Source organism: Hippopotamus amphibius, chromosome 2, assembly GCF_030028045.1.
Source record: "Hippopotamus amphibius kiboko isolate mHipAmp2 chromosome 2, mHipAmp2.hap2, whole genome shotgun sequence".
NCBI classification, from domain to species: Eukaryota; Metazoa; Chordata; class Mammalia; order Artiodactyla; family Hippopotamidae; genus Hippopotamus; species Hippopotamus amphibius.
The window spans coordinates 54,626,233-54,653,658 of NC_080187.1; the positions used below are offsets into that span (position 1 = coordinate 54,626,233).

Genomic DNA, 27,426 nt, shown 5'->3' on the forward strand with positions numbered 1-27,426 from the left:
GCCAGATACCAGAAGGCCCAGATCCATCTCCACAAAAATAGCAGACCACCGCGGTGGGTCCCTCACTTTGTGAGATGGGCAGAAACGCCAAACTCCCCCTCGAATATATATATATATATACACACACATATATATATGTATATGTCTGTGAGTGTGTGTACATATATACATATACACACACATACGTACACACACATATGTGTATACATACACATATATATATATAAATAAGCCTCAAATGGCAAATCTGAAACGTTCTTTTTAAATAATAATAATAGTTGTTAGTGAATTTAAAAACCACAAACCAGCTGTCCTGGGCTTATAAACTGCGTGAGTGACTCTCCGGAGTCCCCATGGTCCTCAGTGTAAGCTATCATCAGTGCCCTGTGTAGGGAACCCCAGTGGCCTGGGACCAGGGTTCCGGGCCCAGTGTGGCCGACTTCAAGAGCAAGGCAGCTCTGTCCCTCCCACGCTCCCCACCGCCTCTCCCAGCAGAGGGTCTGGGCCAACCACCCAGTGGGCGTCCCTGAGGTCCTCCAATGTTTAGAGACCTCAGGAGCTGCCTCCCTCACTCCGCTCATCCTCTCCCCACACGTGTGCGCAATGCCCCTAAATGAACTTGAAGCACTTGGTCTTGTCGTGGGGCAGGCGGGTCTTGAAGAGCACAGAGTCCACGCGGAACTGCGTGTACAACAGGGGCATATAGCCGTACACCTTGACAAAGAAGTTGATACACTTGTGCCGCTCATGAAAGTGGGAATCATCATGTGACAGAGCCTGAGGGCATCCTGGGCATCGGAAAGTCCACCGTGAGGTCACCTGGAAGCAGGGAAGAAAGAGCACAGAGTGAGAACCACGGGTGCTAATACCAACAGAGACCCTACGGCTTATCCAACTGACACCCCCGTTTCCATGGTGACGACACTAGCCCGATAGCTACCCTCTCTCTCAGAGCAAGTCAGGAGCCAGAGCTCAGGGCTCTCTCTTCCTGCCACAGATGGATCTACATCATTAGTAAGGATGTGCTTTCCAAATGACCTAAACTTAACAGGTATCAAAGCCTTGAAGTGTTTAGTGTTACTTATTTCAGTAACTCTACTTCTAGTATTTATCTTGGTTGCACAGCAAGATGTAGGTAAACAGTTGTTCATTTCATCAATGTTTTTAATAGCAAAATACTGGAAAACTACCCATTAAAAGGGGGTAGATAAACAATTATAAAATACTACACATCCATTTAAAAAAATGTTTAAGAAAATTATATTTAAAGACATGAGAAAGTGGTCATATTATAGTTTAGTGATTATTATGATGATGAAATTTCCAGCAATTAGAAAAGTATGAAGAATAATACAACAGCTTCACCATCAACAACACAGCAGACCAAATAACATAAAACCCCCTCAGCAGAGAATCCTTGAAAAGGCAGGATGAAATATAGACACCATCTCTTTAAATATACTGGCTGAGCATGTAATGAAACAAATGAAATCCTCAGAAGCCAAAGTAATGAAAAGGCCTGAATCCAGTGAGATAGCCAAGAGCTTTGGTATTCATGAGGCTGGGGTGGCAACAGTCATGAAATCAGATTGGAGACTTCTGGAAACCCTAGGACCCAATGGAATGCCACATGGGCGGGAGGCAGCCCCGCACAGAGAGGTGGTGAAGCAATGTTTCCTTCTCAGTCTGAGCTCTAAGTGGAGGAGGAAACATCCCCTCTGAGAAACTTATAACCACAGGCTGGCCCTCACATAGCTGAGGCTAGAATTTATGTCACCTGTTTGTCCTGAAAAGCCCCCAATATGCTAATTTAGCTTAAACAGGTTTCAAGTAGGTAGTGAGCCCAGGGAAACAGAAGAAGTACAAATGCTCTCAGATTCAGGCCTCAAAGAAGTACCATAAGTAAAATCCCAAAGAATATGACCTCAAAATTAAAAATCACAAAAAAGGGGAAGAGTCACATGAAGGAGAATCTGCAGAAATAATAGAACCAGCTCCCAAAACACTGCAAAAAAGCAGAATTATCAGATAGTGACAGTAACAGTAAATGTGTATCATATGTACAATAAAGTCTTGAAAGATTACTCAGTGTTTCATGGAAGAAACAAGGGACTATCAAAAAAGTCCTTGTGGATATGAAAAAGAACCAAATATGGACTTCCCTAGTGGTCCAGCGGTTAGGACTCGGCGCTTCCAACGCAAGGGGGGGCGGGTTCAACCCCTGGTCGGGGAACTAAGATCCCACAGGCTGCATGGCACGGCCAAAAACATTTTTAAAAGAAAGAAAACGAAAGAAGAGAAAAGAACCAAATAGAACAACAGAAATGCAAAGTATATTCAACTCATTGCGGTCATCACCTCATGATGGTTATAAGCCAAATCACTATGTTGCACCCCTTAAACTTATATAGCGCGCTGCACGTCGATTACATCTCAGTAAAACTAGGAAGAGAAGTATACTGAATTAAATCAGATATTCAATGGATGGGTAAAGAGAAAATTTGTGATGAAAAGTATACTAAAATTATTACCCAGAAGAGAAAATACTGGAAAAAAGTTTTAAAGACATATGAAAACAAGATTAAGAGATGGAAAGAGATACTGTATGATTCAGTTCAAAACTGATCCTGGGACAGAAAAAAAGGTAAAACTGATCCTGAAACAGAAAAAAGCTCTCATTCTCAGAGGAGAACTCTCCTTTCTGCTCTGAGCCGCGCCCTCTGCCTCCTGGGGCCCAGCACACACTCTATCCTGCCTGATCCCTGCTGGAGGCGGTATGCAAGAGCCTCAGGTTCTCAGCCCCGTCAGAACCCCGTCTCTGCCTCTGGTGTTTCCGCTCTGTGTCGCTCCAGGCTGGGAGGTTTAGGCTCGAGAAGCAAGGACAGATGCAGAAAGCTGGGAGGAAGTGAAGAAACCAGGCCAGGACAGCAGCTCAGGACATGTAGCAGCAGAGACTACAGCAGAACACCACCCCCCCACACACACACCCCCCCCGCCACACACACACACCCTTCCCTCTGCCTCCTTCTGTGCTGGGCACTAAACAGGGCTTTGGAATCTTTCATCTGCTGTGCCCAGTTCTGCTCAAGCCCACTTGAGGAACATGTTTTGTATTTATCCTTGTTTGCCAAAGACCAAACACTGGTTTGAAGGCAGTCTCACTCCTCTACCTCTCCAGTTAGGGAGAACTTGGATGTAGATTGGTGTAGGCTTTTTATATGTCTCGGCCACAAACCTCTGAGCTCTCCATAGTCCAGCGGTCACTGCCAGGTGTAGGGCCTTTGTAGAGAGCACTCCTCTCCTAAGGGCTCATCGCGGAGCAAGTGTAACTTGTCTGGCCTCATTCCACATGTGTGGCCTGTGCCCCGGGCGTCGACCAGTTATGCAGAGTCAGCAGGGAAATCCTTTCTGCCCAGAGAATCATGGAATGTATTCCGAGAATATGGGAACTAAGAGTTCCCAAACCCAGGCTTGAGGGCACAGCTTTTTCACGTGCAGCTCTGTGTTGTATCTGGTATTATTTTGCTACCTGATCATTCTAGTCTTAAGGGAAAAAAAAGGACTCAGCAAAACTTAAGGAAATCTGAATAAAGGATAAACCCTGGTAATATAAAAATGTATCAATATTGATCCATTAATTGGGACAAACGTACCATACTAATGTAAGATGTTAATAAGAGGGGAAACTGTATGGGGGGTATATGGGAATTCTGCACTGTCTTCATAACTTCTGTTTTAATATATAAAGTTTATTTTAAAGGTAAGCCATAGTGTTTAGGGATGCATACTTAGGTGATAAAAGTATAAACAAAAACAACAATGAAGTGGATACCATTAAAGACATGATAGTAATTATATTCATTTCTTAGGGCTGCTGTAACAAACTACCACAAATTCAGTGACTTAAAAAAACAGAAATTTATTCTCTCTCAGCTCTAGAGGCTGGAAGTCTGAAATCAAGGTGTCAGCTGGGCGTCCTCTCTCTGAAGGCTCTAGGAAACAACCTGTTCCACGCCCTTGACCTGGCACTGCAGCAGTCCTTGACCTTCCCTGGCTTGTAGGTGATACCCCATCATCACACAGCACTCTCCCCTCAAGTGTGTGCACCTCTGTGTCTCTTCCTACAAGGACAACAGTCATAATGGATGGAGGGCCCACTCTACTCCACTATGACTTCAGCTCAACTTGATTATATCTGCAAAGACCCTAGTGCCAAATATGGTCACATTCACAAGTTAACAGGGGTTAGGACTTGAACATATCTTTTGAGGGGGCTCACAATAAACAGCCTGCCCTCTGGCCGCCAAAATTTTATGTCCTTCTCCACGCAAAATACATTCATCCCAGCATCTCTTAAAAGTCTTAACCCATTCCAGAATCAACACTAAGTCCAAAATCTCATCCAAATATTATCAACTCAGAAAGTCCCAAATCTCTTCTAAAACATCTAAACTAGATATGGTTAAGACTCTGGATGTGGCCCAACCTGGGATAAAATTCCTTTCTATCTGTGGACACGTGAAACCTAGAGAACAAATTATCTATCTCAAAAATACAATAGTGGGGGGCCTTCCTAGGTGGCACAGTGGTTGAGAATCCACCTGCCAACGCAGGGGACACAGGTTTGATCCCTGCTCCAGGAAGATCCCACATGCCGCGGAGCAACTAAGCCTGTGCGCCACAACTACTGAAGCTCACGCGCCTAGAGCCCATGCCCACAACAAGAGAAGCCACGGCAATGAAGAACCTGTGCACCACAATGAAGAGTAGCCCCCACGCACCACAACTAAAAAGAAAGCCCATGCACAGCAAAAAAGACCCAACACAGCCAATAAAATAATAAATTAATTAATTAATTTTAAAAAATACAATAGTGGGACAGGCATATGGTAGACATTCCATTCAAAAGAGAGAAACAGGAAAGGAAAAGAGGTCATGGGTCTGAAATAAGTCCAAAACCCAGCAGGGCAAATCCCATTAGATTTCAAGACCTGAGATTAATCCTCTCTGTCCTCCTGGACTGCGGGGGCAGCAGCCCTGAGGAGGGGGGCTCCACCCTCTGGAACTAAGGAGGTAGTGGTTCTGCCTCTGGACCCACACCCGCTGGGCCCTTGGTGACAGCAGCAGCCCCGCCGGCCTCTGAGCCATTCTTCCCATCACTTGAAGTAAGTAACACGGCCAACTAGCTCTATTGGCCCACTTCCTGCCAGTAGAATCCCAGGAGTTGGACATCCTTCCTTCAATTTCACCCTGTCTCTATCCCCTTCAGTTCAAGCTCGCAGTGTTTCTGATTTCCGGAAGCTGGAAGTCAGAAATCAAGGTGCTGGCAGGGCCATGTGCTCTATGAAGGCTCCAGGGGAATTGGTTTCATGCCCTTCCCTTAAGGGTTCCTTGGCTCACACACACACATCACTCGGATCTCTGCCTCCACAGTCACTCAGGGTTCTCCCTGTGTGTCTGTCTCTGGGTCTCTTCTCCACTTCCCATAACAAGACACAAGCCATACTTGACTCAGGGCTCACTCTACTCCAGTCTGACTTCATTTCAACTTGAGTACGCTTGAAAAGATCCTATTTACAGTTAAGATTACACATACAAGCAATGGGGTTAGGACGGGGATACAATTCAACCCACAACAGCGATTAAAACAGGATGAGGAAGAAGGCTGTGATTGGGAAGGCTCATGCAGGAACTTCTGGGGTCCTGACACCCCATGTTTAATGGGTTGTTTTATAATAATTAGGCTGTGCACTTAAATTTTATGCCTTTTTCTATATGAGCATTATTTTTTTTACAGCTTAAAAGTTTGAAAAAATAAAGAAAATGAAGAAACAAGCAACCTGAAAATTTCTATAATTAAAGAAACAATCTATAGTTTAGTCCCACAAAAGACATGCAAAGCCCCAAAAGATGTCAAAGGTGAATTCTACCAAGCCTCCTAAAAAACACAATCCCATTATATACAAAGTCTTCCATAAAATAAGAAAAAAGGGGGAACTTAGTCCAAACTTATATAATAAGACTAATTACAATTTTCATACCAAAACCAAAAATAATACTAGAAAAGAAAATTATAGGCTCACTTACTCATGAACACTGATTCAAGTAATCTAAGAAAAATACTAGAAAACCAACTCCAGAAAATTATTTATAAAAAGAATTGACCAAATGTATTTATCCAAAGAAAATATGAATGTCAACACAAGAGATTAAAGATAAAACACATGACTATATCGATGGGTAACAGGAAATGCACTCAATAAAATTAAACAATCATTCACAATAAAGATCCTTAGCAAACAAGGAATAGGAAGAAACTTCAATAAGCTAAAATGTGAAGCAAGCATCACACCTAACACTATCTAAAGCATCCCTTTAAAATCAGGAGTAAAATTCCATCGTCACCATTTCTATTCAGTACTGTACTAAAGGTCCTTGTTACTATAAAAAAATAACATAAAATGGCTTAAGAGGATTGGAGAGGAAAAAACAAAACAGTTCTTTGCGTGAGAGATATATGATGGTCAAGATAGAAAACTCGTATCAATCAACAAAATTTTTTAAATGGAGTTTTAGCAAGTTTCCTAGATATAAGAAACAAATAATTCTATAACAATGAAAGAAAATGTAACTTTTGGAAAATACAATTTAAAATAGCAACAAAATATATAGAATACCTAAAAATAAGTCTAACAAAAGATGTTCAGAGACCTCTATTGGGAAATTATTCTGGAACTTTATAGCTCAGGGATTATACAATATTTGATAATTTTTAAAAGATATCAATTTTCCCCATTTCACTTAAGATTCAATTCCTATCAAAATCCCAACTCTGTGTGTGTGTGTCTCTGTCTGAGACCAAAATTTATCTGGGAGAAGATAGGGCCAAGAATAGGCAAAGCACTCGTGAAGTACAAGATTAAGTTACAGGGGACTTGTCTAAGCAGCTACAAAAAATAATTCTAAAGATATGACAATTAATGTGATTTTGGCACATGAACAAACTGGACCAACAGACCAGAATAAAAGAATCCTTAAATAGATCCATGTACACACAGGCATTTGATCAATGACAGACCAGTACTGCAGATCACTTGGTATGGATGAAATAAGTGTACATGAAAACTGCTTAGGAGACAAAAATGAAATTGGGACCCTATCTCACATTATACACAGAAATCACTTCCACAAGGATTAATGATTTAAATACAACAGGGCAAAACCTAAAACTTTTAGAAGAGTATGTGGGAGAGTATCTTTAAGGCTTTGGGACAAAAAAAATTAATAAACTACAGTTACAAGCATCAACGCTGACTAAGCTCACAGATTAAGTTTTTTAAAAGCTAAATGCAGAGGAATGCTAATAGTTTGATTTCATTTACACAAAGTTTAAAAATGCCAATCATTTAGAGATGAATACACATATGGTAAAAGCATTTCTTTTTAAGGGAAAAGGTGAGGGGGATTTTTAAAACAAAACCCAGGAGAGCAATTCTCTATGGAGGGAAGAAGCAGGCTGGGATTAGGAACATGTACAATGGTGGGTATTGAAAATGTTAAACCTTCTTATTTTGAGTATCATTTTTATTGCATGGGTATTTGTCTAAACACGGTATGTATTTAAAGAATCATATATGGCTATACATGTATGAAACACATGCTGCTACTGGTTTAAAATACATGAATGAAATGTTATGCTTAAAAAAGGGGGGAATTGGGGCTTCCTAGGTGGCGCAGTGGTTAAGAATCTGCCTGCCAATGCAGAGGACACGGGTTCGATCCCTGCTCCAGGAAGATCCCACATGCCGCGGAGCAACTAAGCCTGTGTGCCAAAAAAAAAAAAAAGGGGGGGGGGGGAATAAAAAAAACAAGCAAACCCACCAGTTTTGTCAAATACTGACACTTTGCCCTATTTGTTTCAGATTACATACATATTTTCCTTCTTCTTTTTCTCTTTTTTTTACTTTTTTTTAGAGGAACAAAGCATTACAAATTGAGTTAATTCTTGTGCCTCCCTCCCTCCTTCCTTTCCTCTCCTGCTAGGTCATGGGGAATGTGACCTTCAATTATACTTGATAAAACCAAACTTTCTTCAAAATAGATGTCCCAGTGTATACACCCACCAGCCCCGTATAATATCTGCAATTTCTACACATCCTAACATTTGGTACTATCACACTTCCATTTTTGCCCATTTGATGGGTATAAACTATATCCCATTGTTTTAACTTACATTTCCCTGATTATTACATAAGTTGAACATCTTTCCATATGTTTATTAGTCACCTAGGTTTCCACTTCATTGAACTACTTTTTTACACACTTAATGAATCAACTGAGTAGTCTTTTTTCTCATTTAGAAATTCTTTACCTGGGTATTAATTCTTTGTCATTTTTCAGCATTGTAAATGTCACAGTCTGTAGACAGAAAGTTTTGTTGAACAAAGTTCTGAATTTTAATATGTTCAAACCAATAAACCTTTCCCTCTATATTTTGCACTTTTCATCTCTCTTTGTCTATGATCACAAAAATACTTCTGTACTTTTTGTTAGAAGTTTTAAAGCTTGCTATTCACATTTGGTTTATTAACCCATCTAGAATTTACTTTGTGTATGGTATGATGACATGTACTTCTGTTTCATACAGAAAATTAATTATCCCAGCATTCATTTGTAGATGCCACCTTTATCATATATCAAGTTTCCACATAGGCGTGGGTCTGTGTCTGGACTCTGCTTTGTACCACTGGTTTATCTGTCAATGCTTGTGCCAGTATCACCCTGTCTTAACTATACATTTTGCTACCATTTCATGATTTCTGACAAGGCAAGCCCACATCTTCCTCACTAGTGTCTTGGCTATTCTGGTCCTTTGCCCTTCAATACAAGTTTGAGGAACTGTTTGTCAAGTTTCACTCCAAGCCAAATTAAACCAAATAAAGTATCCTAACAGAATCTGATTAGAGTTATACTGACATTTTAGATTTGGGGAGAACTGCTACCCTGATAATGTGAATGTGGATGTGGTCTCTATCTCCATTTATTTAGTGGGTAACCTTATCTTACTACTGACTTTAATGGGGATCCTCTAAACTTTTGCAATTAAGTGTAATGTTTGTTGTAGTATTCAGGTTTTCAGGAAATTCTGGAAATTCTCATATTTTTCAAGACCGTCCCTCTCACCTTCTCTCTACTCTTTCCTTTCTGTTCTTGTGTTAGACCTTCTCCTTACAGCCTCCATGTCTCTTAACCTTTCTTATTTTCCATCTCTTTATATCTCTGTAGTATTTTGTTGGAAATTTCTTCACATTTACCGGCTAGGTCATTAATTTTCTCTTCAGCTATGTCTTATCTTTTTATTCCATTCACAGAGATTTTCATTTTAATAACTATAATTTTCATTTCCAATAGTTCTGTTTAGGTCTTTCAAATCTGCACGTTCTGTTTTCTTTCTGAATATGTCTTTTCCTGAATAATTCTAAAATTATTATTGTTATAAATTGAGAAAAAAATTAAAATTGAATGGCCCATCCTGTTAACTATAGCTGAAGAATAGTCATCATACACAGCCAACATGAGCCATCAGAAGCCAGGTCTCTGGAGGTGAAACTGAGGAGTGATCATGACCACAGGCCAGGGCTCCAAGGGACACTCAGCTCACAGATGAAACTCTGAGGGAGTCATGACCCCCAAAGGTCCTTTCACAGGACCCCACCAGTCCCCTTCCTTCACCCTCTCACCCACTGGCAGTTCTCTACAACCCTTCCAGTTTACAGTCAACAATGACTCACTCACTACTCTTCCCACCAGCTTTCACTGAAGTAGGAGACGGATGTCAAGGACTTAGAGAAGGATATAATCAAAGAGCATCTATGTCTAGTATTCTACTTTGTTCTCCCTGTACCTAAAAATCCTCCCCATCTCAGATGCCGGCATTCAACCTGAGGGGGAAACGCCCCTTAACCTGCAAATGACTCCACTTTGGCACAAAAAAGTTATTTTATACTGCTGTTTTCACTGACGCAGTGGTTTCCAAATAAATATTTTTAATCATGTAACCCATCAATAAAAAATTTTGAGACTGCAACCTCAGTATATTTATTTTAAAAATATATTTATATATTATATAATAAAACATACAAAAAATTAAGAAGAATAAAGTAACAACTATACTATTGATATAAATTGAAGTTTGATATTTACTTAAATAATACCGTGGAGCATATTTTATACAGGAACATTCCAGGTAATTTAGTCTGACTAAGAGAGGTTAAGCTTAGTAATGGTAAGGAAAATCCTTAACAGCTGTTGAGAACTTACTCAACATTAATATTAAGATGCTTACTTATGTGTCCTCTCGCTACTTCCTTATCTCCTAAGCCATCTATCTTAATGCTTTATGAGTTTTTAATCCTTTACTCTGAATGAAGCCTATTTGCATTCTAGATCTTCCTCCTCCTCAAAAAGATAACAGTCCATTAATTAAAGCAATAAGTATGAAATTAACTCCCTTTTGTTTATTTAGCCAATATTGTTAAAATATTAACATTACTGAAAGATAACCATTATCATATAAAACAGTCATGCATTCCTAATCATAACAAGGGAGGGGACAGTGAAAATCTGATTTAAAGAAAAAACATTAGTACTTTATAACATAAAATAGTGTATATACCTAACAAAATTAGGTATATTAATGAAAATATTTAGTTCAAACTGGTTCTATAATATGAAGTAAATAACTGGAGTCAGAACTTGAAGGGATTAATTCAGAATTTAAAGAGAGGCTCAATTTATTGAGCCTTTGACTTTAAAAAGTCATCCCAATCTTGAATTCAACTGTTCTTATAAGATCAAGAAAATTCAAAGGCTACTTACTTTCCAAGTTTTCACTTGGGAAAAATCATGTATACCATGTGCAAATTATTTCCATCTCACTCTCTACAGTGAAGAGATATTTAATGAAACATAGCCTAATAACGTAACAAACACGCTTTCATGAAGATGAAAAACACAGCATGTCTGTGAGTGCTTCAGGTGACCGATGATATTATTAGGTACCTAATCACTCAGACACTTTAAATTTTCTTGGATAATGTCTTCTGATCTACTAGGGAGGTATAAACAGAAAGCATACCTATTGGCTGGAGTCCAGTTCCTGGCTACACAAGAAAGGATAAATAAAGAACAGAAAAGTGCACCAGTCATTAATTTCTTTCTAAGACCCTTGCCTCCCTACTTAAAGATTACAAAGTGTGCTTTTCATTGTTTAATATCAGATCTACCACTGTACCTGGAAAACATGCTATTTTTATATAAAAAAATACTATCATTCACAGTTTAACAAAAAACAGCACACAATTTGGTGCATTATTTTGCTAGTTATTCTTCTTCTGTGAGGCTTTAGCAGAAAGCTAAAGAATCAAAGAAACTGGGGTAATCAGGAGTCAAGTTATAACTCTGAGCTGCACTTGGAAAAAGGTTGGAATAGGTATCAATGAACACATAAGGCCCCAAGTGCTCTTCTATTTTTCTCTGTAATGCTTTATTGCATGGAACCAATGTTCTCTGGTTACCACTCTTGCTTACAACTAAAGATACAGTTTGATTATCATTATTAGTACAGGCTGGTGGTTACTTAGTCTAGAACTTACTTTCAAAATGTATAATAAGAAGAATGAAATATGCACCCAATTATTATTTACTCGTGGCACTAATGATATCCATGAAGGTAAATTTATTATTTTATAAAATCAACTAATATGCCATTTTGACAATAACCTAAGGACATCACGTGTGAGTCCATAACAAACACTGACACAGCAGTCATAAATACTACTCATCTCAATTGACAGATTATCTCATATTAATTATTACAAGCTCTTTACCAGACCTACTCTAACCCTCACTGGGAAAGCTTTCACTTGTCTGAATCTGCAGTAATGACAGAGAGGGTGACAGAACTGGTCTTTCTTTGCACCCAATATGAAACTGGTATATTACGGTCAAATCTATTCACCAACTGAAAGACAGAAACAGAATTCAAATTTCTAGAATCTTTAGGGTACTTTTGTTTTTGTGTAAATACCTTATAAAGTACGTATGTGTCAGGCACCATTCTTAGAGCTTTACACACCTTAACTCAGAAAGTCTTAAACTGTGTGCCACAGACACCACCCCCACTCTGATTTGGCAATCCGGTGAAGCCTGTGGACTCCTCCTCAGAATGCTTTTAAATGCATACAATACATGAAGTTACAAAGGGAAGAAGTTATACTGAGATACAGAAATATATGCACTCTTTTATTATTTTATCTTATTAAGTAACAAGATCGAGGGGAAAGTTAATGACTACCATAATTTCAAAGCAGTGATGAACATAAGCAATACTTCCAGATGTGTCAGCAAACGTAACGTGATATGAAAACACCTATGAGATCTGCTGGTGACAAATACTCTTATGAATCATAGCCTGTTTCACAACTGATAAAAAGGATAAATTCCAGCTCATGATTAGTGAAAAGTAAAGATGTAACATTTTTCCCATTCAAGTTCCAAACCCTTTGATTTCTATCCATTTACACCTTCGGAAGTGAAGAGCCCCTGCATTAACAGCTCGTTTAACCCTAAGACAATCCTATTTGGTTGGTGGCCTCATCATTCCCATTTTACAGATAAGGACTCTGAGGTATGATGAGTAACCCACCGCACTACTACAAAATAAGTGAATAAAGTACACATGTGCCCCAGTCCCATAAGAGATGGGACCTCACCTTGATGGGGGGTTTCCGAGTGATGTGGGAGACGAGGAAGTTCATGGCGATGTCCTCACAGTTGATGTATTCGTCCACCATATCTCGGATGGCCTGGGGCATCACGTAAGAATACAGGTAGGCATAATACTGTCGGGGTAGAAACAGAATCACAAACTTTGTTAGAGGCCACAGTTCTTTGGCTTTCAGGAAAAATATGCTTGGGACTATTAGGAAGTGTATTGTGGGAGGAGGCTGGGTGTGGCAACCACCAGGAATCACCGCTGGCATTTAGGAAGCTGGGTCCAGTGACACAGAACACCCTGTAAGACAGATTTTCTGCAGTGAAGAATCACCCCATCCAAATTGCCATTATCACCCCCTTTGAGAATTAAAATGTCATGTAATGTGTATAAAAACAGATGATTGAACTTGGTGTACCCCCCCAAAAAAAAAAAATGTCATGTAATCTCCTTGGTACCACAGTGATTCTGCAACAATATACAGATTTATCAAATCAGGTCGGACACTAGTTCAGGTGAATGACATTCTCTCTCTCTGACAAAAGCAATAAGGGATAAGCGAGGGGGAAAGGCTGGTTATCTTCTCAGACCTCAACAAGTCACTGAGCCATGAGACATCCAATCCTTTGGTACCTCACTTCTCACTATTGGCACCGGCTGCCCCCTGCTCCAAGCTACCATCATCTCAGGCCTGCATTATTCATACAGTCTCCTAAATAGCTTCCTTGCTGCCGTACTTTCTTCCCTACAGTCCATTCTCAGCACAGCAGAGCGATCATGCTAAAACACAGGTCCAACCAAACACACCCCTAGTTTACTCCAAACCCTTCAATGGCTTCTCATCTAACTCAGAGTAAAAGCCAAAGTTCTTAAAATGTCCTGCAAGGCTCACAGAGACTGGTGTGCACTGGCTCACACCTGCCAGTGAATGTCAACTGCTAAATTTTCGGGTTTTGTGAGACTATTTAGGAATTTTGTGAGCTTGTTATGAAAAACAACCATTATTAAAAACATAAATACATATACTTTAAGTTATAGTAAAAGCCAATAAATACCTAAAGCTCATCACTTAATTAACTGATACATTTTACAATTATTTATTACATTTTACTGTCATCTTGAGGTTATGTCTATTATATCCATATGGTGAAAATACTACATAAGTGGCATGTAACAGCCCATCTCTTCCAAACTCCACGTTAGTGACTCATGTTGATAACTTGAACTCAGGCATGGTAAGAATATTTATACCACAGAAGTGGGCAAATGCCATAAAACAGAGCAAATGTTAATTGTGATGTGTAGCAATACATTGATGATGAATGAACAGGTGAAGTGCCCAACAAAACCGACTTACATATTTTATTACCTTAAATAGAATTTATATAGCAAAACAATTATCATAAAATTTTTGTGCCACAAAGTGGTTTGCTGGTTATCTTGTGGCAAAGTACTTAAGAGATGGTGAACTTAAAAGATGAACTTCATATTTTTCTTTTACAAAAAGACAGGTGATTAAAATCTGTTGATGCTTTAAATGGCCAGTGGCTGTCATTAGTATGCTAATAAGAATATTTATTAATTAAATACAATCCATATCTTTATCAAGGGAAACATGACATTATAACAAGGAAAAAGAAAGAACTGCCTTAAAAATATATGGAGAGGGAGAAAAGATGGCGGCGAAGTAGAGAGACGTGGAATGCATCCCTCTCCACAGATGCATTGGGAATGCACGGAAGGACGCAGTAATTCCCACAGAGAACCAGCTGAACACCAGCAGACGGCCTCGGACACCAGAAAGGGCTGCGGGGAGCCCGACATAGCCGGTAGGGAGGCATCTACGAGGGCTCAAAGAGGGTGAAGCGGCGGAGCTGTGGCAGACGGGAGGGAGTGAGAAACATATGGAGGGTCCGCAGCTCAGTGTTCCCGGACCGAGACATCGATCCGCGGCTGAACAGAGGGTCCAGGAGCGGGAGCGTGGGAAACGGAGAGCTGGTTCAGGGACAAGCAACCCCAAAAGTTTGGACAACCATGAGGAAACAAAGAAACACCATGCAGGCAAAGGAGCAGGAAAAAACCCCACAAGACCAAATAAATGAGGAGGAAATAGGAAAAATGCCTGAAAAAGAATTTAGAGTAATGATAGTAAAAATGATACAAAATCTCAATAACAAAATAGAGAAAGTACAAGAAACAGTTCAAAAGAACTCAGAAAAACAAACAGCAATGGATAATAAAATAACTGAAATTAAAAATACTCTAGATGCTATAACCAGCAGAATAACTGAGGCAGAAGAACGAATAAGTGAGTTGGAAGATAGAATGGGGGAAATAACTGCCACAGAGCAGGAAAAAGAAAAAAGAATAAAAAGATTAGAAGACAGTCTCAGAGACCTCAGTGATAACCTTAAACGTACCAACATTCGAATTATAGGCATCCCAGAAGAAGAAGAAAACAAGAAAGGGTCTGAGAAAATATTTGAAGAGGTTATAGTGGAAAACTTCCCCAACATGGGAAAGGAAATAATTCACCAAGTCCAAGAAGCACAGAGAGTCCCATACAGAATAAACCCAAGGAGAAATACACCAAGACACCTATTAATCAAACTAACGACAATTAAACACAAAGAAAAAATATTAAAAGCAGCAAGAGAAAAGCAACAAACAACATATAAGGGAAAACCCATAAGGATAACAGCTGACCTTTCTACAGAAATTCTGCAAGCCAGAAGGGAATGGCAGGATATACTGAAAGTCCTGAAAGAGAGAAACCTACAGCCAAGAATACTCTACCCAGCAAGAATCTCATTCAGATTTGAGGGAGAAATCAAAAGCTTTCCAGACAAGCAAAAGTTAAGAGAATTCAGCACCACCAAACCAGCCTTACAACAAGTGCAAAAGGAACTTCTCTAAGTAGGAAACACAAGAAAAGGAAAACACCAACAAATACAAACCCAAAACAATTCAGAAAATGGTAACTGGAACACACATGTCAATAATCACTTTAAATGTAAATGGATTAAATGCTCCAACCAAAAGACACAGACTGGTTGAATGGATACAAAAACAAGACCCTTCTATATGCTGCCTACAAGAAACCCACTTCAGACCAAGGGATACATATAGACTGAAAGTAAAGGGATGGAAAAAGATATTCCATGCAAATGGAAGTCAAAAGAAAGCTGGAGTAGCAATACTCATATCAGACAACTTAGACTTGAAAGTAAAGACTATTACAAGAGACAAGGAAGGACACTGCATAATGATCAAGGGATCCATTCAAGAAGAACATATCACAATGGTAAATATCTATGCCCCCAATATAGGAGCACCTCAATACATAAGGCAAATGCTAACAGCTATAAAAGGGGACATCGACAGTAACACAATAATAGTGGGAGACTTCAACACCCCACTTACATCAATGGACAGATCATCCAAACAGAAAATAAATAAAGACACACAAGCTTTAAATGACACATTAGACCATCTCGACTTCATTGATATTTATAGGACATTCCATCCAAAAACGACAGACTACACTTTCTTCTCAAGTGCACATGGAACATTTTCCAGGATAGATCATACCTTGGGTCACAAATCAAACCTCAGCAAATTCAAGAAAATTGAAATCATATCAAGCATCTTCTCAGACCACAATGCCATGACACTAGATATCAATTACAGGAAAAAAACTGCAAAAAATACAAACACATGGAGGCTAAACAATTCACTCTTAAACAACCAAGGAATCACTAAAGAAATCAAAGAGGAAATCAAAAAATATCTAGAAACAAATGACAACGAAAACACAACAACCCAAAACCTATGGGATGCAGCAAAAGCAGTTCTAAGAGGGAAGTTTATAGCAATACAGTCCTACCTTAAGAAACAAGAAAATTATCGAATAAACAACCTAACCTTACACCTCAAACAACTAGAGAAAGAAGAACAAAGAAACCCCAAAGTGAGCAGAAGGAAAGAAATCGTAAAGATCAGAGCAGAAATAAATGAAAAAGAAAGGAAAGAAACCATAAGAAAAATAAATAAAACTAAAAGCTGGTTCTTTGAGAAGATTAACAAAATTGATAAACCATTAGCCAGACTCATCAAGAAAAAAAGGGAGAAGATGCAAATCAACAGAATTAGAAATGAAAAAGGAGAAGTAACAACGGACACCTCAGAAATACAAAACATCATGAGAGACTACTACAAGCAACTATATGCCAATCAGTTGGATAACCTGGAAGAAATGGATACATTCTTAGAAAAATACAATCTTCCAAGACTGAACCAGGAAGAAATAGAAACCATGAACAGACCAATCACAAGTACGGAAATTGAGGCAGTGATTAAAAATCTCCCAACACACAAAAGCCCAGGACCAGATGGGTTCACGGGCGAATTCTATCAAACATTTCGAGAAGAGTTAACACCTATCCTTCTCAAACTCTTCCAAAATATTGCAGAAGGCGGAGCACTCCCAAACTCATTCTACGAGGCTACCATCACCCTGATACCAAAACCAGGCAAAGATGTCACAAAAAAAGAAAACTACAGACCAATATCACTGATCAACTTGAAGGATAAAAACCATATGATCATTTCAATAGATGCAGAAAAAGCTTTTGACAAAGTTCAACATCCATTTATGATAAAAGCTCTCCAGAAAATGGGCATACAAGGAAATTACCTCAACATAATAAAAGCCATATATGAAAAACCAAAAGCCAACATTGTTCTCAATGGGGAAAAACTGGAAGAATTCCCTTTAAGAACAGGAACAAGACAAGGGTGTCCACTCTCACCACTATTATTCAACATAGTTTTGGAAGTTTTAGCCACAGCAATCAGAGAAGAAAAAGAAATAAAAGGAATCCAAATTGGAAAAGAAGAAGTTAAATTGTCACTCTTTGCAGATGACATGATATTATATATAGAAAACCCTAAAGACTCTACCAGAAAACTGCTAGCACTCATTGATGAGTTTAGTAAAGTAGCAGGATACAAAATTAATGCACAGAAATCTCTTGCATTCCTATACACTAACAATGGAAGAGCAGAAAGAGAAATTAAGGAAACTCTCCCATTCACCATTGCAACCAAAAGAATCAAATACCTAGGAATAAACCTGCCTAAGGAGGCAAAAGATCTGTATGCAGAAAACTTTAAGACATTGATGAAAGAAATCAAAGATGACACAAACAGATGGAGGGACATACCATGTGTCTGGATTGGAAGAATCAACATCGTGAAAATGTCTGTACTACCCAAAGCAATTTACAGATTCAATGCAATCCCGATCAAATTACCAATGGAATTCTTCACAGAACTAGAGCAAGAAATCTTACGATTTGTATGGAAACACAAAAGACCCCGAATAGCCAAAGCAATCTTGAGAAGGAAAAATGGAGTTGGCGGAATCAGGCTTCCTGACTTCAAACTATACTACAAGGCCATAGTGATCAAGACAGTATGGTACTGGCACAAAAACAGAAAGGACGATCAATGGAATAGAATAGAGAACTCAGAAGTAAGCCCAAACACATATGGGCACCTTATCTTTGACAAAGGAGGCACGAGTATACAATGGAAAAAAGACAGCCTCTTCAATAAGTGGTGCTGGGAAAATTGGACAGCAACATGCAAAAGAATGAAATTAGAACACTTCCTAACACCATACACAAAAATAAACTCCAAATGGATTAAAGACCTACATGTAAGGCCAGACACTATCAAACTCCTAGAGGAAAACATAGGCAGAACACTCTATGACATACATCAAAGCAACATCCTTTTTGACCCACCTCCTAGAATCAGGGAAATAAAATCAAGAATAAACGAATGGGACCTCATGAAACTTAAAAGCTTTTGCACAGCAAAAGAAACCATAAACAAGACTAAAAGGCAACCCTCAGAATGGGAAAAAATAGTTGCCTATGAAACAACGGACAAAGGATTAACCTCCAAAATATACAAGCAGCTCATGCAGCTTCATACCAAAAAAGCAAATAACCCAATCCACAAATGGGCAGAAGACCTAAATAGACATTTCTCCAAAGAAGACATACAGATGGCCAACAAACACATGAAAAGATGCTCAACATCACTCATCATCAGAGAAATGCAAGTCAAAGCCACAATGAGGTATCACCTCACACCAATCAGAATGGCCATCATCACAAAGTCTGGAAACAACAAATGTTGGAGAGGGTGTGGAGAAAAGGGAACTCTCCTGCACTGTTGGTGGGACTGTAAGTTGGTCCAGCCACTATGGAAAACAATTTGGAGGTTCCTTCAAAAACTACAAATAGAACTACCATATGATCCAGTCATCCCACTCCTGGGCATATACCCAAAGAAAACCATAATCCGAAAAGAAACATGTACCATAATGTTTATTGCAGCACTATTTACAATAGCCAGGACATGGAAGCAACCGAAATGCCCATCAACAAATGAATGGATAAAGAAGATGTGGCATATATATACAATGGAATATTACTCAGCTATAAAAAGGGATGAGATGGAGCTATATGTAATGAGGTGGATAGAACTACAATCTGTCATACAGAGTGAAGTAAGTCAGAAAGAGAAAGACAAATATTGTATGCTAACTCACATATACGGAATCTAAAAATGGTACTGATGAACTCAGTGACAAGAACAAGGATGCAGATACAGAGAATGGACTGGAGAACTCGAGGTATGGGAGGGGGCGGGGGGTGAAGGGGAAACTGAGACGAAGCGAGAGAGTAGCACAGACATATATATACTACCAACTGTAAAATAGTCAGTGGGAAGTTGTTGTATAACAAAGGGAGTCCAACTCGAGGATGGAAGATGCCTTAGAGGACTGGGGCAGGGAGGGTGGGGGGGACTCGAGGGGGGGAGTCAAGGAAGGGAGGGAATACGGGGATATGTGCATAAAAACAGATGATTGAACCTGGTGTACCCCCAAAAAAATAAAAAATTAAAAATTAAAAAAAATATATATATATGGAGAAAGTATTATGAAAACAAATGTTTAGAAGTATTTCCACTATTATGTGACTTATGCCAAAAATTATTTTTAAAATATAGAAAAACTTCTGTAACCTGTTTGAAAATCTTCTAAATGAAAAGTTTCAGTGAATTTAGAACCTACTCTAAAATATAAAAATGTAATATCTTCTCATTAGTTTGCTAAAAAAAATTGAACGTATCATAGAAGATGGAAATTTTAGTCCAGTTTCAACAAAATGCTACCACATTTGTGGGTAAGTATCACACCTTAGGAAGCAGGGCAATAGGTATTTCTCCAAGGGTCAGGGATTAAAACCACGTATCAGAAATGTGCTTTAGAAATGGATCTCTGACTTGCCGTAATACACAGTGTCAAATCAAGATTTTCAAAAATAATAAAGCATATTCAATTATATTGCGTGCACTAAAATTTAAGAATTTAATGAGAATATTATTTTGAAACTTGGTTTCATCTTTATCTCAATCTTATAAAAATTTCTATAAGTATAGCAGTACACATATGATAATTTATAAATACATATATTTGCGAGATAGCAAAAATTTTTTATTGATAGGCACTTATGATTAAAAAAACAAAACTTGACTGGTCTAGATCAGGGATGACCAACTTAGTTGTTTTCAAGGGCCAAACAAGGAAGGCAAATAAATAAGCGACATGTTTAAGAAAAGGGTGTACGAAAAATACAGGTTTTTCTTATAAATAAGCACAAACGTGTCCACCTCCAGGGAACAGTGGCTATGCAGCTCCAGCCAGCTGGTGCCAGGCAGGAACCCTGCCCCAGTATGACCTGATGTTCATTTTCATTGAGGTCCAGATCTTTCTGTAAAATGATCTGATTTTTAAAACCTGGCAGTGTATAAGACAGCATCAGGAGGCTAAATAAACATTTCTGTAACCACAGAAGGCGTCAGGGCTGCTAGTTTGTAAATTTTGTTCTAGATTTTCAAATAGAAAAAAACAAACAAATCTAAGTTTTATTAAGTCAATTATTTATTACTTAAAAGTAAAGGGAAATAAACTCCCTGGAAGTCCAGTGGTTAAGACTCCGTACTTTCACTGCAGGGGGCATGCAATGAGCATATCAGCTTTACACATTAAGTTTTAAAAAGAGAGAGGAAAAAAAAAAGCTAGAGTTTAGTGACTTCTTAAGCTTGTTCAAAATATTCCTGGTAAGATGACTTTTAAGTTAAAACTGAGGAGACTTGCGAGATGGCACCTGAGATGTGAAATCTATGAGGGACAAAAGATTTGAAGGGGATTGGTAGGAGAGATGATCAGCTATTTGGGGAAAAGTTCAATTTGAAGTATAAGAGGGACATACAAGGGATGTCCTGAAAACAATTAAATACATGAGTAAAGCTCTCAAGGAAAGGCCAAGGCTGGAACATAGGGACAGAAATCACCAGCTTATGGATGCTAAGAAAAGCCATAAGATCTTGAGTGTACGAGAGAACATTTAAGGAAAACACAAAGTAAGAAGAGCACTAGACAACTTTATATAAAATAGATAATACTGTATAGCACAGGGAACTCTACTCAATATTCTGTAATAACCTACATGGGAAAAGAATCTGAAAAAGAATGAACATATGTATATGTATAACTGAATCACTTTGCTGTACACCTGAAACTAACACAACATTGTAAATGAACTATAGTCCCATATAAAATAAAAATTAAAAAAGGAAGAAGAAGAAGAAGAAGAGCACTAGACAGAAGCAGAACCCTGTGATACTTCAACAAGTATATAGGGAGACAGTGTGCTGGATGGGTGTTCCAGGAGGGCACGGAGTGGAGATCAGGATGACGGGCCAGGTGTTAACATCTTTGATGATCATGAAGGGGCGATTAGGAGGCTGGCAGATGGAGCAACAAGACAGATGCCATGAGCCTCAAATGAGATTTTATGTGAGAGGTGAGAAGTAACTGTCGAGAAGTGTCACTGGTAAGCAGTGAAGATGATTCTCTACACCTTGCTCCAAAGTACAGCTCTGGGGAAATGAGTAGCTTCAATCACTGTCCCTGGAAGGAATACAGGAATAGGCTAAAGGAGAAGCACTGTCCTCAGAGCAAAGTCAGGTTTCAAGCAGATCAGGGAGAAAGAGGAGGTATTCTGTGAAGTGGGGGGGTGCAAGCAGTTTAGAGATCTCAAAACAGATTCTTCACAGCCCAGAAGGAGGAATTGGGAAGGAAGGTGTAGAGCAGCACTATCCAACAGAAATATAATGTGAGTCACATATGTTATTTTTAATTTTCTAGTAGTCACATTTTTAACAAATACAAACAGTAAAATTAATTAGCAGCATATTTTATTTAACCCAGTGTATCCAAAATAATTGCACTTTAACATACAATCAATATAAAAAAATTATTAATGAGATAGTTTATACTCTTTCTTTCATGCTAAGTTTTCAAAGCCTGGTATGTACTTTATACTCAGAGCATATCTCAACACTGACCAGACACATTTCAAGTGCTCAGTAGCCACATGTGGCCAATGGCTACTTCACAGAACAGATGAGATGTAGAAGGAAGATGAGTCAGGAGCAAGAAAACAGGACAGTTTAGCGACAACAGTACAGGAGAGGAGTGATGACTGGAAGGATTTGCATCTTGATTACCCAATGAAAACCAGGATGTGAGGCAACGCGACAATTAAAAGCTCTGAGGAATCAAACAGAACTTGCAGGGCCCAATAGACAGAGATTTGTGGTGGGGCTTGGGATAGAAGTGGTTGAGTCAGAAGAGGGCCAGGTTCAGCCTTCTGTTGGCCAGGCCACATCTGGAATGGCTGTAGGGAAACTGGACAACATTTTGGCCCAGTGCTCTCAATTTTACAGAGGGAGAGCCAATGCCCAGAAAGATAAACTGATTTTCCTAACGGCCTATGTGCAATTATACAGGCAGCCTTCTCATCCTGGCTTTTTAGCCTAGCGTTGCTCCAATCATCATGATCACTGTCTTTAAAAATAGAAATAAATTAATTCTAGCATAGAAGGGATATATAAGAAGCATTAGGGGAGCTAACTTTAAAGCAGCATTTCATTGCCACACAAAGGCTCAACTCTTACCACGTTCATGCCAATACTACAGCTTTTTCTTACCTTGTGGAAGAAGGCAGCACCTGTCAGCACCATGGACAGCTCACAGGAGTAATTGGAGTTGTAGAGCCAGGACTGATGAGGGATGTCCCAAGCATGGTAACGGCCAGGGAAACCCACAATGCGGTCCCGTGCTTCTCTCCACACCCTCAAAAAACACAAGTATATGCATACACCTGAGTACAAAGCTTTAAGGTTATCAGGAACATTTAAAATTATTGCCTCTATTTTGCAGGCTCTGACACTTTGAGCTGTTACTTCTTTTTAAAAAAACTGTACATACTAAATCAATCACAAGCCAACCAGATAAAAACAAAACAGTGTTAGGAATTCCTTGGCAGTCCAGTGGTTGGGACTCCACACTTTCACTGCCGAGGGTGCAGGTTCAATCCCTGGTCAGGGAACTAAGATCCCACAAGCCACATGGTCAAAAAAACCCAAAACAAAAGAAAATAAAAAAAAAGAGTGTCCGCCATAGCTTCCTGAATGAGCACCTGCTTATTGATCCTCTAACTTCTGGCAGCCAGCATCTCTCCAGCCCTTACAGAAAGAACAAGTTGGAATAACACAGAAAGGATCTAAGGAGTCTAAGACATTAAAGGTCTCCAGAATGCGGTAAGTAAGTACAGCAGTCTGCTAAGAAGCAGCAAGAAGAAGATTTTTATATCTATTTATTTTTAACCTTATTTAATTTCTAAAACATTTTATTTTTAATGACTGACATATTAGTACAGTAGGCTGTATATAGTTTATATATATTGCATACTTAACTTCCCTTTTACTGAGAGGGTACACTATAAAAAAAGCTTAGAGGGGATGTCCCTGGCAGTCCAGTGAATAAGACTCTGCAGTTCCACTGCAGGGGGCCAGGGTTCAATCCCTGGTTGGGAAACTAGGGTCCCACATGCTGCATGGCACAGCCAAAAAAAAAGCTTAGAGACCACTGGTCTAACCACAGGAGACTGCAGCAGCCTGGAGTTAGCTGCAACAGTCTTAATTCATGATTTGCGCAGAGCTGAGGTAGGAACCTGCAGCATGAAAAGAAGTGGTCTACAGAACCATACAAATGAAAGACTTCATAAATGCAAGAAATAGAGAATTCAATGTTTCCAGGATACACTTTTATAACAGCCTCAAATTTATATTTAAGGTACAACAAATAAAATCAGTTTCACAGAATAAAAACAGAGCTGAAAGCACTTACGCTTCACAGCACCCTACAGCTCTCAGAAAGCACTTCAGGAATCCTGTAAACCAGGATCACATCCCCATTTCCTCACCCCAACAGAGATTTAAACTGCCTAAGAAACTCCCTCATCACCCATGGAACTTCAACTCCTAAAACACATAAGATTTCATTTCAAAAGTGTTCCTCTCCTATTAAGTTTGAAAGCAACTAACCTAGTCCAACAGATGAGTAAATATTACAACTTCTATCACAACACAGGAGCCATCTAGATGGGCTTTCTGCCACATCCCACCCAAATCCCTACCTCTATCCTGATTTATCTCCTAAAACTGACTCCCAATTACTAACCTAAAAAAGCTACAAGATGTTTTAATAATACATTTTGACATTTATAGAATTTAAGGATTGCTGATACATACTAATGGCATATCCAAATGCTATATCAATACTCCTAAAAATACTGATCTCTTAAGATACCTATTGATCCTACTAGTCCTAAAATATCAGCAGAAGGAAAAAATGGGAAACAATATTTTAATCAGATTTGGCTAATTTAAGTCAATACAGACAGTTTGTAATAAGGTAGAAAATCATTTGCTACATGATATCAAAACGTAACATATCCAATTTGTTAAAGGCTGTCGATACCCAACTAGGTATTAATTATCTGTTAAATAATAAGGAAAAAAAAGTCAATGTGGAAGCACAAGCACCAGACAAACGCAAGTAAAGGCTTAAATCCTTGGGATGAGGCATCAGGAGTTTTAGATAGTAATGTCTCAGTGGAAACTGAAAGTGAGGCATTTAAAAATATCAATTATAAATAATGCTACCAATTTACATATAAAAGTGTTGCACACAGTCAGTTCCTTAATATTATATATTCAAATTATGCAGTACTAAATATTTTTAACTTATGTGCAGTATCATAGATCTTGTTTTGGTATAACTTATCCTTTTTTTTTCTTTTTCCAGCCATGCTGCGCGACTTGTGGGATCTCAGTTCCTCAACCAGGGATTGAGGACCCCAGCAGTGAAGGCGTGGAATCCTGACCAGTAGGCCACCAGGGAACTCCCAGTATACCTTATCTTTAATGAATTATTTTTTAAATGTGTTAATGTTCTAATTACCTACATAATATGTTAGGGAAAAAGTTTCAGAGGTAATTTTATAGTTCAAACTTAAAGAAAATTCACTGGATAAATTCAACTTGGCCAAACAACTAAAGAGAAATTTAAAATAATGAAATCAAGATACTATTCCACTGAAGAATGAATCACGACTAATATTCTTCTGTTAACATTTCAAATTTAAATACTATCACCTTTGAAAGAAGTGCATCAATTCAACCTTCTCATGGTATAAACTTTGGCACATCATTTGCCACATTATTTCCATATTAGTATAGTCAGTGAAGTTAAAAAAAGACAAAAAACCAACAACACAAATAGTACATTATTTTAAATGATGATTTCATTTTTTTGCACGCCCACAAGACTCAAAAAGATTTAATGAGTTACCTGAATGAAGCAAAAGGTCATGTTACTACTAATGTTTTATTTTTTTTTCTACTAATGTTTAATTTAAAACTCATTTTTCTCATCTTCAAAACTCAAGCAAAGTGGTTTTGAATAAAGATCAGTATATTAAAGATACTGAGTACAATAAAATATGGGACTATGTCAAAGAGACATTCTCATCCTTGTTGTTTATATTTCCATGTTTCTCCCTCTGGTTCATTAAGAACCAAATGATTTGAAATGCAGTAAGAAAATAAAGTGTAAAATCAACTAATAATCAAAAAATATATTTAAAAAATAAGGTGAGATTTTGCTTCCTATCTAAAACAACAGTTTCTTTTCCAAATTCCATGTTTCTTCAGATAGTATATAAGCCTTTTCCTCCTCTCTAAAATAAAATATTAAGGAATCTGTACCAAACCATGGTAAAGGAAAAAGTTTTTTGTTATCTCCCTTTGGAAGGAAAAAATCAAAGCAGAGCAATGGAATACAGAGAAAAAGATCAACATCAGACCCAGTGGTGAAATTCAAAAGTTCTGAGTCTAAGATAACACAGATACTTGGATCCAGGAAGAGAAACCTACCTTCCAGTCACAATTCCATCCCTCCTCATAAAGCTTACACTACTACCTTTTTTAAAAATAAAGTTTATTGAAACATAAATCACATACCATGAAACTCACTCATTTAAAAGTGTACCAGTCACTAGGTTTTAGTGTATTCACAGAGTTATGCCATCATCACCACTACATAATTTCAGAATATTTTCATCACCCCAAAAAAGAAACTCCATAACCATTAGTGGTCACTCCCCATTTCTCTCCTTCCCATCCCTTGGCAACCACTAACCTACTTTCTGTCTCCATGTATTTGCTTGTTGTGGACATTTCATATAAATGAACTCATATATTATGTGACCTTTAGTGACTGGCTTGTTTTACTTAGCCTGTTTTCAAGGTTCACCCATGCTGTAGCATGTGTCAGTACTTCATTCCTTTTCGTTGCCAAATAATACTCCATTGTATGGATGTACCACAGTTTATCCATTCATCAGCTGGTGGACATTTGGGTTGTTTATACTTCTTTCGTTTTAGTTTTTTTTTTTTTTGACAACTGATTTTTTGGTGTGTGGCAAAATATACGTAACATAAAATTTACCATTTTAATCATTTTCAAGTGTACAATTCAACAGCATTAAGTATGTTCACCTTGCTGTATGACCATCATGATTATCTACCTCCACAGCTTTTTCATCTTCCCAACCTGAAACTCTGACCCATTAAACACTAACTTGGCATTCTTGCTTTCCTCCAGCCCCAGGCAACCACCATTCTACCTTCTGTCTCTAGGAATCTGACTAGTCTGGATGCCTCATATAAGCAGAATCATGTTTTTTTGTTTTTTTTTAATAATTATTAATCATTTATTAACTTCACATTGACAGATCTCATGCATAAGGCAACAGTTATATTTAGGATTATATAACAGCAATAACCTATATTTGTAGGTAAAATAAAAGATGCATTTTCAGCATAGCATAGCTTCAGACATGACTTTGATGTTTATTTTGATGAAGCCGATAATTTCTGAACTTTTTTTTTTTAGGCTCTTTATTGGAATATAATTGCTTTACACTCTTGTACTAGTTTTTGAGGTACACCAAAGTCAATCAGCTGTATTTATACACAAGAATCATGTTTATACTGACTCTTACAAATAATGCTGCTATGAACATTCATGTACTGCTTTTGTATAGACATATGTTTTCAGTTCTCTTTTGCTATATAAGCTGAAGTTAGCCAAGATCCAG

The 27,426-nt window shown here is 38.3% G+C and overlaps 1 protein-coding gene across 4 annotated transcripts in view; it reads right to left on the reverse strand.

The window, feature by feature from the left end:
• Positions 1 to 258: 258 nt before the first annotated feature.
• EXTL3 (exostosin like glycosyltransferase 3) overlaps positions 259 to 27,426 on the reverse strand; it is a 123,923-nt gene continuing 96,755 nt past the window's right edge. For all 4 annotated transcript variants that reach the window (XM_057721131.1, XM_057721130.1, XM_057721129.1 and 1 more), the window contains 3 exons: positions 22,910 to 23,054; positions 12,774 to 12,902; positions 259 to 819 (listed from right to left, as the gene is read on the reverse strand). In XM_057721131.1, the coding sequence (XP_057577114.1) occupies positions 610 to 819; positions 12,774 to 12,902; positions 22,910 to 23,054 (484 nt within the window). In that variant the 3' untranslated portion in view covers positions 259 to 609. The remainder of the gene's footprint in view (positions 820 to 12,773; positions 12,903 to 22,909; positions 23,055 to 27,426) is intronic.